Source organism: Taeniopygia guttata, chromosome 11 (assembly GCF_048771995.1).
Source record: "Taeniopygia guttata chromosome 11, bTaeGut7.mat, whole genome shotgun sequence".
In the NCBI taxonomy this organism is placed as follows: domain Eukaryota; kingdom Metazoa; phylum Chordata; class Aves; order Passeriformes; family Estrildidae; genus Taeniopygia; species Taeniopygia guttata.
In genome coordinates this window covers 11641304-11654891 of record NC_133036.1, presented here as the reverse complement: position 1 = coordinate 11654891, position 13588 = coordinate 11641304, and the positions used below count along the sequence as shown (strand labels likewise).

The window sequence follows — 13588 nt, the reverse complement described above, 5'->3', positions numbered from 1 at the left end:
GTTTTTACAGACATCGGAGACCAACTACAAAGAAGAATTTTTTTTTCTGCTCATTTGTTTACAACGTGCAGTCCTAAACCCAGAATAAGAAAACTGGGGACAGCACTGAGATCCCCTTTGAAATGTCGAGTAATTATTTCTGTATCAACAGGAAAAACTGACTAATGACACCAGGAAGGATGATAACTGAACAAAATATTTTCAGTAAAAATAAAAACGAAGGAGCCCAAGAAGCCACTCAGGGAAAACTAAACCAAAACAAACCCATCTCCTTTTTGAGGCTTCATCAGAATATTCCGTTAGAGAAGGATGAAAAAGCCTTATTTGGGCAGCAGAAAACATGACCCCTTAGCACCCAGTCTCTACCCTACAGGCAGTGCAGGTATCTTTAGCCATGCCTCTAAAGCAGCAATTCCAAATCAAAGCCTTGTTTTCATAATTAAAATGACCAAAGATGCTTATGGCAACGTTTCAGTTACAATTCCAATCAAAAAAAAGAGCCAATTACATCTGTTTGGGCAAGTAGCTTGTCCCTTTAATTAAAAATAAGTACTAAAAGAAGCATAAAATTGATCACAAAAAGATTAAGGTTCATCATTTACCTACTACTTTCCTAGGATGTAATCACAGTGCTTGGGAGCCAGAAGACTTCACTACATCACAGATTTACTGTATCCCAGTATGAAGAATGCAAAAGAAGAGATCAGTAAATACATTTCAGTAGTACAAAACCCATTTCCCTTCTGCTGCAGCAAGAAGACCACTCTGGAGAATTCCACTGGAGACAAAGAACTGGAAAACTGGACAGCAATACAAAAAAAATATGGAAATATATAGATATATTTGCCTCTGTGGGAAATGGAAAGCAGCTTGAGAGATCATCAACAAGATGAAGTATCTCATTCCAAGTTTTGCTGCAGGAAGAACAAGGGATGGTGAGAAGGGAAGTGAGTTTCTGTAGCAGTTCACTGGGGTTCAGAAGGGTCGAGCATTCCTGGCACTGGAGATACAAGATGAAAAAGCAACACTCATTTAAAGAATATGGTTGAAAATACTCCTGATCATCCCCCAAAGACAAGAACCATGTGCTACCTACAAGCTGCAAAGACACCTTTGAAAAAGGACTTAAATTGGCAGAGTCAATTTTAAGCATTTTAAGGTTCAAGGTGTCTTGATCAACACAAAAAAAATTGTTCAGGCTTTTAGAACCAACTGAGGAGAGATTCGAGCATTGCTCCTCGCAACTGGAGCTCACAAACACCGAGCGGGAACACTGGGAAAGCTGCAGGAACATTTACTCCATGTAAAATCTCCAGGCAGAGCACACAATGACATTTCTCAGCATGACACCCTCCTGCACTTCCAGAGTCTGGAGATGATTCATATTTAATGTGTTTATGGTGCTGCACCAGGCAAAATCCTCCTTTTCCTGTCCCCTGAACAAAGACACTGGAATTCAAATAGCAAGCACTGAGAACAAGGTTTCCAGGGGTAAAACCAGATCTGTTCCCTCCCTTTTGTTTTCCAGAAGAACTACTCAATTAGAAGCTTGAGATAGCAGCTCAAAATCCCAGAGTTCTATGAAATCATACTTGTCTGATATTCAGAGTGGGTAATGACTCTTATGTCTGGTTTAATGAATAGGAGATACACCTTTATTAACAAATTAATGAAAATCCAATCAGCAACATTCCATTTTCATACTGTTACAACTGTTCTGTAAATCATAAAACAAATTTCCAAATGGAAGAACTAGAAGTCTGTCACTGTGAGGTCATCACTGCTAAAATCAGCCTATCCTGCTCCTCCAAAAAAACCAGGAGTTAACTGCAACAGTATTTCCAACTTATAATATGATTTATATGGGACAAAACCCCACAGCAAGGTGACAAAAAAGCCTTGAGCAAGCTGAATTTCAAAAGATATTGCCTTACTTTGCATTTCAGGAAGCAGAGAACAAGCTGTGTGAACTACTAGAGGAGTAGGAAAAAGCTCTGAACACTTTGGATCAATCCCTGTCACGGAATCTTCTCATTATCCAGAGTAATCAGATCTGTAGGGGAATTCTATGTGGAGTGGCCAGCTGCTCAAATTAGCCCTTCCTTTTAAAAACAAGAGTAAATGAGATTACATACAGCCTGATGCAGACTGAACTATCATTTCCATCTCATTCCTAAAAAAGGAAGTTTTATGGCAAGTAAGACCAGATTAAAAAAAAATAGGAATATTTACACAAAATGAGGGAAAAATTTCAGATACAACATAAGAGCTTGCCAGTCCTTCCTCCTTACCCTGTTCCTGTATAGCATCAGCTCCCCAAAAATCTGCCTACAGTCTGCTATTAAACACTTGATGTATGCAAATGAGAGTCAATCTTAATCTTTTGAAATGTAAGTGTAAAATGTGTTTGTCTCCCTGTACAAGCACCTGGTTTGCACAAAGCCCAGGATAATTTTCCTCTAAAGACACCCCAGCCAGACCTCTCGTTACTACTCAAGGCAGGGTAGCAGACTGAAAGTGCAGTGGCAGCTTCTCAAAGATGCTGCAGAAATCCCACAACAATTAAAGAAAATAGTAAACCACCCTTTTTTCTACCAAGGGGGTACAGCCACAGAAAGAACACAGACCGTGCCACATCCAAACCAGCAATGGAAACAAAACAGGTCTTTGCTCCTCTAGGGCTTTGTCTTGTTGGGTGGGCAGTTTAAACAGAATTTTTAACACCTGTCACAGCAGGCCTTTGTCCCAAGTCCCTCTCCTGGTCTCTTGATGCTCCTCTAGGCACTGGAAGAGCTCTGAGGTCACCCTGGAGCCTTCTCTTCTCCATGCTGAACAATCCCAGCTCTCACCTTGGTATCAGCTCAGTCTTTGTGACCCTCTGTGGTCTCTGACATTGGAGAGTGTTCATAGGTGAATGATCAGGTCTTCTTTCAGTTTTAACAAGAAGCCTCAACATGAATTTTTAAAGTTTTTCATGCCAGAAACTTGTGCTGCAGTTTAACCCAAACACACCTAATGAATGCATCTCAGGTTTTTTTAAGGATCTGGACTGGCTGTTGGCAGATGCCAAATACCTGGAGGCAACAGACTTTTAGTTCCATTCAAGTTTAAGTCTTTTCTGTTAGCTACAGAATTAATTAGCAGTTCAGGCCTGTCTGTGGATTTAGAGTGTAACAGGATTTGTGGGCTGTTTTTGTTCAGTTGTTTTGAGAATACAAGTTTCTACAAGATTTGGTTGCTGCTGTCTATGAACCAAACCCATCATTAAGCACCCTGATTTTAGAAATAGATGCCCAAATTATTTTTTTTAGTAAGTGATATAAAAACATCAAATCCTTTTGATATGATAGAAGCATCAAATTCTTTCAATGACCAAGTTCCACTGTGCACAAATAAATCCACAGGTTCTCAGGAGAGGTCTGGCAAAACATGAATGGTGAGCAGTGCTGTAAAGTTTCTCTGACAAACCAACAACCACTTCAGGTTCTGATCAGGATTCCAGGACCATGCAAATCTGGGAAACATTCTCACACAAACATTTAATGCGTATGAACTTGGAGAGAGAGAACAGGAATAATGCAGCTATCTGAATCCTCACCCTATGGCCTTTTTTTTCCTCAAGCAACAATTTAAATCCAATTAGGAAGTGGAACATGACGTTGTAAGAAATATGGGGATCAAATTATGGAAAAAAACCCTTATCCAGTGAAAGGAGACATATCAATAATGGGCAAAATGATCTTTTTTCCCCATTGCACAGATGTGTACTACTATATACAAGTTACTGACAAGAATCCCAGATGCAAGCCAGCACTGAGGCTAATCTCCCAAATCAAACTTTGCCCTTAGATTCCCACTTTTTTATGTTTAATGAAGATCAGTGAGAGTCTTTAAATCTAGAACATAGCTGGGAATAAGAAAATTATGCAGATTAAAAGGTCATGCCTCTTTTTTATACTGTCAATTAGAAAAATAACTACACTGGTCATTTACAGAGTTCCAGCTGATATACATTATATCCTCACGTATCTGAGGACATTTTACCACATCACGCTAGAGATGTGTGTGAAAGGAGTTTAAATACTACACTTCCTCAGGCCCCAGTGGGAAACATGACCTTTCCTTCCTCCTCACGTTTTGGTAAAAGCTTCATGGCCCAAAATGTCATCTCCCATTCCATTTTTATCCTAACTAGAATCCACTGGTCTACAGTCAGCCAGCATTCCGCCTTAGTTCCCAACAGGGATTTATTCCCTTGGAAGACAGAGTGCATTCTAGGAGTTAATTGCCTGTGTGGCATAACAGAATATAGGAACAGCTAATTTATTTCTTATGGAGATGCATATATGAAACACAGCAACCATTAACATGAAATACCTGATGCTTTTGATCACCCAGCTGAATTATACCACCTACATTCTCCTAGAATGAACTCTGTTACTTCTCCACAAGCTCTTTTTTACACTCAGAACTTTGCCAGCACTGTTCATGTTGGCCAGAACGTCACAAACCTCAAGAAAACACCAGAATAAAGGAGAGTCCTTACCAGCAGCAACTACAGCTGGAGGCGGCGAACCGGCCTCACCACCGCTTGTTTGGCTCATGGATGCTATGGATGTTTCTCTGGAAGGTGGTAACTGCAGCTCCTTTGGGAGAAGGTCATAGACAGATTCTGTGGAACAAAAAGAACTTGATCAAAAAGTCACCCGTGTCCTACACAAGAAAAAAAATAATGTTTTTGCCTAAAAGATATGAACTATAACCCAACCCTTTGAGAAGCTTCGGAAAAAGTTACAGTAAGTGCTTGGAAATAATAGCATGGAAGAAAGTTATTTCAGAAAACAAACAAACTTTAAGATGCACATTCTGAAGACTGAAACAAAGGACACAAACTTGTTCAAACAAAGAAATAATTCATGAACTTCCAGAGAAACTGTTCTCATCCAGAACGAAGGGCTGAGGGCAGCACATCATGTGATAATCTGAGACAAACCTGTTTTCAAAATTCCAACTGTGCTACTGACTTCCTAAGGGAAAAAGCCATTTTAGCACCACCACCCTAACAACATCCTATGGAGTCTTAGCATTTGGGTGGGAAGTGACCTTAAATCTCATCCTGTTCCACCCCCTGCCATTACCAGGGACCCCTTCTGCTATCACAGGTGGCTCCAAAGCCCATCCAGCCTGGCCTGGGACACTTCCAGGGATCCAGGGGCAGCCACAGCTGCTCTGGGCACCCTGTGCCAGGGTCTCACCTCCCTCACAGGGAAGGATTCCTTCCCAATATCCCATCTAATGCTCATGTCTGGCAGTGGGAAGCCATTCCCTGTGTTCTGTCACTGCATGCCCTATCCCAAGTCCCTCTCCAGCTCTCCTGAAGCCCCTTTAGGTGCTGGAAGGGGCCCTAAGATCCCCCCTGGAGCCTTCTCTTCTCCAGGTGAACACCCTCAGCCCTCCCAGCCTGGCTCCAGAGCCAAGGGGCTCCAGCCCTTGGATCAATGACCTCCTCAGGGGTTGCTCCAACAGCTCCATGTCTTCCCTGTGCTGTATTAAACCCATGGGTTTGATCTCTCTTCCTCCTTGTGTGTTACCAGGAGACCTCCTAAGGTTGCCTCCTAAAAACTTGCTCCATCCTCTCATTTTTTACAGCTCTCAAGTTAATTCCAGCCTCCTGTACACCTGCAGCCTCAGGTGTGCTTACCAGGGGTTTCAGGATAGAGGCTGGGTGTCATATTTTAGACCACATTTCAAGTAACTTGGTCTTTATCAATGAAGCATGAAATTAAAGATTTGCTCTTAATGGTCTTGTGATCTTTGGGAATGTGCTTCAATTCTAATGCTGGCTTTTCCTTCCCTCCCTCTTTATCATATTGTTGGAATTATTCACAAAGATGAGAATTGTGCTGCTTGTAGATTACTGCAAAAATCATGTGCTCCCTGAGAAAAAACTATCCTGTGGGAGTCTTGGATGTAAGCATACCTCTCAAGCAAAAGGCTTGACAAAACCTTCGCCACACTGGAGAGTCAAAAATAAATCACTTAGACAAAAAAAAAAAAAAAAAAAAAAAAAAAATTCCCAAGAATCAACCCAAAGAGACAAGCTCTCAATTACCCAAGAACTTGGGGTTTGGAAAGGAGCTTTTGTAGTCAACTCTGAATATATTACGAGTCATGACAGATGATGATGACAATTCACTCCTCTCAGAGGATTTCTTGAGGAGAAAGGAATGGAAGTGTGTGTATATATTCAACTTACACATGAAATATAAAGTGTTCTGTAGTTACCTGCAGACAAACACTGTTGCAATCCCTCATTCTGGAGCCCCTCACTAAACATTTTGAGTAGCAGCAGCCCTGAGCGTCTGCCTGTGATTTTCCTGTCCTGCTACAGGTAGAAGTGCCAGTGCCAGCTGGAGTAAAGGCTGGTGCTCATTTACAAGGGCTTGTAGGAACTGCTGCACTCATCTCTGAGGAAAAGCAAATGCAGCTGCTCCTTGTAGTACAACAGGAGCAAAAGTGAGAGCAAGTGTTACCTTCCGATCCCTTCCAAACGATTCTGTGAATCTATGAACTCATGGCAGAAGGTGACAGTCAAATCCAAGCTTTCAGAGGAAAAACAACTCTCCTGGCTTTTCTTGCATCAGATGCAGCTTCACAGACTAAAACACATCATTACTGAACTGCAGCTCAACACTTTTCAGAGGAATCCCAAGCGCCTGGGTACCTTTAAGAACTCTTGCTGCCACAAACCTACTCCACACTCATCAGACTTCAAATGAAACTTTGTGTTTTCACCTAAACACAGGCCAATGTTTATATATGCTGAACTATAAATAGCATTAAAGCAAAAACTGACAAATTCCAGAAACATGAGAGTTGTTGCAAGGAAACTAATTCTTCCCCAGAGGATACAGCTCCCCCCATGCCTCACACTGTCCTGAGAGCTGAAGCTACTGCTCAGCCCCTCTCCATCACCGTGTTTAACACGTGTGTGCACTCACCAATACTGAGAACATTAAATTTCCTGCTAGAATTTTACGTTGATTCATGCAGAAAACACCCACTAAAGGCAAAGGCTGCTGCAGAAATGCAGTATTACATTTGGAGGCAAAAATAGCATTTCAGCATCACTACGTATTTCTACATAATTAGCAAGAAAAAAATGTGTAGACAGAACTCCTGCTTCCAGCAGCCAGCGCTGAATCAATGAGGAAGTTTAAGCTGCCTGACAAAACTAAGTGTCCTCTAATTTACTGGTGATTTCAATTCCTTTGACAAATACATTGGTTGATCCCAAGTTTCTAGGGTTTTTTCCCTGGAAATAGCTCCATTTACACCCAACATTTAAACACAATTTCTCTCTCCCTACAGGAAGCAAGGAACGCATGTTTCAGGATTAGTGTTATTATGAACTATAAACAAGATAACACACAAAGCAGATAGCCAAACTAGTGATCAGCCGGAAGTCCCACACACTCATTTCCCAGCACAAATCCTCACCTGCATAAAGTTAATCAGTTATCAGACATTATCTACAGTAAACTTCCAAATCTCTTATCTTGCCCTAAAATATATCGCCTAGACAAGCCCAGCTTCACAAATTCTCCTCCCAAAACCACGAACACCCTGGGACAGGCAGATTTACAAAAAGTATTTTAAGTGTCAAATTTCTTCAACTGCCCTTTATCCAATTATCCTGCCCTTATAATCTCTCATCTGAGATCAGCTGCTTGGAACTTTGATCTTCCTGCCAGATGTACTGGCAGTCCAGAAAATTCTATTTCACATGGTTATATGGAGCAGAACCACACCAAACATGGGATCAGGATCTACCAACACAGCACTTGGAATCGGCAAAGAGAAGATTCTGCTGTGTACTACTTGAACCTGCACACAACATTCTGAATTTATATATTAGTAAAAAACAATCAAGAAATGTAGGAAGTAATTGTTCCTTGTGAGGGAGGTGAGGCCCTGGCACAGGTGCCCAGAGCAGCTGTGGCTGCCCCTGGATCCCTGGCAGTGCCCAAGGCCAGGCTGGACAGGGCTTGGAGCAGCCTGGGATAGTGGAAGGTGCCCCTGCCCATGGCAGGGGTGGAACTGGATGAGCTTTAAGGTCCCTTTCAACTCAAACCTTTCCAGGATTCTCTGGAATTGGGTCATTTCAGGTTAAAACAACTGCACAAAAGGTGTCTGTGGCAGGGCCGGACACATGACCACCAGTCCACACAAAATACATCCTTGGGTCAACACGGACCTGGATCAGTCCCAGCAGCTGGTGACAGGATCTCTGTCTTGGAGGGGGAGAGGAGAGGCCTTGGAAAGATTCAGGAAAAATAATGCTGAGAAGGTACAAAACACAGTGTGTGAAACTGATGTGGTGGTGCTGCAGTAGGAGTGCAAACGGCTGGTGGTTTGTGATGGCAATCCAAATTCTACTAGGTCCTTCACCTCCTGTTTTGCTCATTTCCCCTCAGAGCACACACACAGTTACCCTTTTCCAGGAATGGTTTTGTATTTCTGCACACAACCCAACCAGGCTGAGCTACAGACCTGGGCCTACAGCAAAGCCTGGGTGCTTGGCCATCCCCACCAGCAGCAAATGCCTCTGGAATTTCAACAACCTTCTGGTTGTTGACCAAATTGCTGCTACCTGTAACACAGCACCTGGTGATGCTGGGAGCATAGAAACAAGGAAAAGAGCAGAGAATACCCGATTCCAATGTTTAAAACAACAGCAGCTCATTCACAAAGAATGCAGACATCCTCACTTTGCCAGGACCCCCAAACACTTTAAATATTATGGAATTTTCTTTACACAGAGAAAGACACCCCTAAGCTTTGCTACTCCGTATCAAAAGCTAAGCCATGTTACCTGGAACTGTCACAGCTGGAAGCCAAGTCACAAACCTGATAGAGAAGTTTGCTCTGGCCTGCAGGCAAGTGAGGCCATAACTAATGCAGAGGGCCCTGGCTGCAGCTCCAACTGCACCACCACTTCTCCAGGCTGTTCCCAGGCCCAGCCTTGAGGAGGTTGCTGGAATCCAGCCCCAGCTCTCCTCCAGCTTACCTGTGTCTGTCCCACCACTGAGACCTGCTCCTGGGACTTCACGCCCTGTAATGCCAGGGGCTCCTCCAGCAGCATCCCTTCAATCCCCAGCCCGGGACTAACAGGTAATGACAGGTTTCCTGCTCCACAGAAATCATGTGGAGAGCAAGAGCAATACATGGGACAAGATGAGAACCACCTGAATTATCAGCACCAGCAGCAGAGATGGGGCATTTTCCACTTGCTGCTGACATTTTTTGTCCTTAAGGACAAGTACATCCTGGAAATCCCTTACCACTTCCATGACCTCATGGAAGCAGCAGCCAAGTTAATCCTTGTCTTTAATAAGCTCCCTGCACTGAATGGCTGCCCATTTGATCCCCACTGATACTCCTCTCCTCAACATGGTTTAATACCCGCACAGATTTGGCTGCTTCTTCCAAAGCCATTTCCTTGCTGCAGCACATGACAGTCACACCAGAGATTAGACAAAACCTTGGTGTCCTCCTCTAATCAGCTGGCAGCATTGGAGCAGAAATCTCTTCTAATGATGTTCACTAAGCTGATCAAAAAAACAAGCAAGCAAACAGGCCAAGAGAGTTGTTTATATGGAACTGAGATTAAAAGACAATTAGAAATCATGAAGTAGCAAGTAGCCTCTGCTACATGGGGGGGTCAATAAAGTGAAGTGAGCACATGTGCTCAGCACATTAAAGAAACTATAAAGGAAATACAACAGTATCCATATTCCACCTCACCCCCACTAGGGATGCAAATTCGGTTTCGGAGCACCCGCACACATCTAAAGGCCCTATGATGCTAATCTAAGACACAGTTTTGGGCTAAACCTGTATTACCAAGGCTCCAAATGTCAGTTTGTCACTCCTCACTCCAAAGGCCACTGCATTTTAATTAAACAATACATGTGACTTAACATATTTCAGAAATTTTTGTGGGTAAGGGATGCTAAAACCAGAACCTACTCTAGGCCTAAAAAAATAGAGGCCTCTGTGGTTGCTTTATCTGTTTATCCTGAAGTTCAGTTCTACTCAGAATTTCAGTGTCCATAATCACCACAGCTTAGTAGTTGAGCTTACTGGAGGCCACTGATTCCACCACGTTATCTTAGTTCACAGAGAGTTTTTAGAGAATGATGAAGGAATGGGGAGCTCTAAATATTCAAAATCTAATCAAAGCTTCACTTTGTTGAAAGACATTTGTATCACATGGCCCTCAGGGACTTTTCTGTACACAAAAGCTTGGGTGTGGGAAGACTTTAAAGCAGATTATTTTGCCCATCAGGAAGAGCCTGTAAGAGCCAGCTGAGGAACCCTCTGGCTCTTCACCCCGAGATAAACAGGTTTTCCTGCAGACCCCACAAACAGCATTGACTGAGTAAGTTTGCTTATTACAACACAGAGAATTCAGAGAATCACAGAATCCTGGACTGGTTTGGGTGGGAAGAGACCTTAATCATCATTAAACCCCCAGCCACAGGCAGGGACACCTTCTGCTATCTCAGGTTGCTCCAAACCCCAACCAGCCTGGCCTTGGACACTTCCAGGGATCCAGGGGCAGCCACAGCAGCTCTGGGCAACCTATGCCAGGGCCTACCCACCCTCCCAGGGAAGAATTTCTTCCCAATATCCCAAGAGAATTCAGGATACATTTCAGAAAACTTGGGCCACCCCACTAGAGAGAGTTCACATCTCAGTATGAGTGCTCTCCTCAAAGCTAAGCCAGGAGAAGAAACCTCAGGACCCACTGGAGTAACTCCTGCAGTGGAAATAGAACTCTTCAGTAGCCTTCAGGATTTGAGTGAGCAGACAGAACTGCTCCTCCAGCTGCCTTGAGAGAGCACACCCATAACTCCTGCCAGGGAATGCCAGGGAATCTGTCCCCAGCCCACGGAATGTTTTAGGCATTGAGATGGCAATGCCGATAACACGGCTGGCACAGGGACACGGCACCGGGACATGGCACAGGGACACGGCACCGGGACACGGCACCGGGACACGGCACCGGGACACGGCACACGGACACGGCACACGGACACGGCACACGGACACGGCACACGGCACACGGACAGGCATGGATGGCAGCCAAAGAAGGATAACAAGGACCCAGTAAGAAGCTCAACAGAGGAAGCTCTCAGAGTCTGAGAAAGGAAACTGGGAGAGAGACAAAGCTCAGTGCATAAACCAGAACAGAAACAGACTGAGACAGGCACAGCCCAGACAGATCAGTGACCACTAAAGCACTTCCTACTTCAGTGCAGAGGGTTTGTTGTTGTTGAGGTTTGGGGTTTTGCCTTTTTCTTTGTTTGGTTGGGTTTTCTGAGTACTCCTTAGGTGATCCAAACTCTCACTTGAGCAAGTCACCCATGACAACTGCAGGCCATGGCAGCTCTGCTTAAGGGACAGCAGAGATTGTTATATTTTAAAGTTACAAGAAAAAAGATTTGGAAGACAGAAAGAACACACAACAAAAAGTAAATGAGCTTTTGTTCTGTATCTGTCAAAAGAGGCATTAGGACATATTACAGACTATCATAGTCCTGAATTTCCTAACACCTTTGCAACTTCACTGATTTAACATCACAAGCTTGGCAGCAGGGAAAACAAGACAAACTGTCCTGCAAACAGGTTTAGGTTTCAGACAGAGCAAAAAGGAAGGACCCTGCTTCAGCATACACAGAATAGATAAAATACAGCAACTGTTCAAAGAATCACAGAATCACTAAGGTTGGGAAAGATGTTTAAGAACACTGAGACCAAGTGTTAACAAAGCACTACCAAGTCCCACTGAACCACAGAGATACAGATTTGGATGGGATATTGGGAAGAAATCCTTCCCTGTAAGGCTGGGCAGGCCCTGGCACAGGGTGCCCAAAGAAGCTGTAGCTGTCCCTGGATCTCTGGAAGGGTCCAAGGCCAGGCTGGAAAGGACTCGGAGCAACCTGGGACAGCAGAAGGGGTCCCTGGCCATGGCAGGTGGTGGAACAAGATGAGCTTTAAGGTCCCCTCCCACCCAAGCCATCCTAGGATTTTGTGAAACTTGTGACATTCTGTGACATAACTGCATGGCAGAAGCAGCCCATAGGCAGTGAGGCTGAGCAGGAGGAGAACAGACACCCTAAAATATTTTACACCTACTGGTCTAATCACTCCTATTTTTGCAAGAGTTGAAGCTGAGCTGTAGTAAGATCATAACACACAAGACTCCCCATTCTGTCTTACCTCAGTGCCAAATCCACCAAGTTACACTTATTAAAACATTGCTTTTATTTCATATTTTTGGGTATGTCTCAATACAATTAAACAAAGGACTCAATAAAAATTGAGCACGCAACCTAAAACATGTAAGGACTAATTAGCATGTTCTTCCTAATTGCCCAAATCTGCCCATGATCTCCACACAGCTGTCAGATGCAGGTCTGTCCCCAGGGGCTTGCCATGCTGTCCTGCCAGAGGAACCCAAGTGCAGAGCAGTGTTCCCTGTGCCATGCCACCCTCAGCGCAGCTGTGATGGTGGAGCAGGGCACACTGGAAGCAGGTCTTCCCGCCAGCACTCCTGTTATTGTCAGCCCTGGCAGGGCTAGATTGCTGCTACAGCAACAGTGGCAGGTTTTCAAAGAAACTGCAGTGTATACAAGGATGTTTTACACAGCCAAACAGAAAATCTTCCTTCCAGTTCCCCCCCGCCTCAGACAAAAGCAGCAAACCCTAAATCAACAGGCTTCACGCGCGTGGAAGGAAAGGCAGAGGCCGTGGTGCTGCCTGTGCTAGAAAACTTCAGGGTTAAAAAGGTGATGTTGGTGCAGCTCCGCTCTGCAGAATCCCCAGAGGATGACGTAGCACTGGGCACTAAAATTCAAATCTCGCCTGCAAATGCTGCTACTCCCTGAAATGCACATTCTAGTGTGTTAGTGAAGGAGAGAGAGGAGTGTTCTGAAAGGCTGTTGCTTTAGAGAAAGATGACCAGTAATACATTATTAATGATTAAAGTCATTAACATTTGATCACAACTCTAATATCACAGAATCCCAGGCTGGTTTGGTTGGGAAGTGACCTTAAAGCCCATCCCATTCCAAGCTCCTGCCATGGACATGGATATCTTCCACTAGTCCAGGCTGTTTCAAGTCTCATCCAACCCAGCCTTGAACACTTCCACAATATCATTATTTCTTGTACTTAAAAATAAAAATTTAAGCTAAAAGTTGTTTCTTGTATTTTTCTAAAGGACAACTATTACTTTCAAAAATGGCAGCATTAAATAGGTAATTTTGCAAGCAATTCATAACCAGCTCCTGCACTATATCCCACCAACCTTCAAAAAAGTTGCTAATCTCAATATTCAGGATTCTGCACAGCAGGGTAGAGTTGGGAAATTAATCCTTTTAAAGTTGAATTTCAACAACTGACAAAGGCATGTGTTAGCTGAATTCTATTTATGGCATTCATCCAAATATCAAATAAGGCTTTCCTGGCTGTGTTTCAGTCATCCCCATTCACAGCTCAAAGAGGACTTTTATAAATG

General features: G+C 43.7%; 1 protein-coding gene across 5 annotated transcripts in view; it reads right to left on the bottom strand.

Annotated features, from left to right (window-relative positions):
* The window catches only part of NFAT5 (nuclear factor of activated T cells 5), a 54893-nt gene that overhangs the window by 32577 nt on the left and 8728 nt on the right, over positions 1 to 13588 (bottom strand). For 2 of the 5 annotated variants that reach the window (XM_030282540.4, XM_030282541.4), the window contains exon 2: positions 4547 to 4672. In XM_030282540.4, the coding sequence (XP_030138400.3) occupies positions 4547 to 4672 (126 nt within the window). Of the gene's footprint in view, positions 1 to 4546; positions 4673 to 13588 lie in introns of those variants that run through there. The other 3 variants (XM_030282542.4, XM_030282544.4, XM_030282545.4) reach the window with 2 other exon arrangements.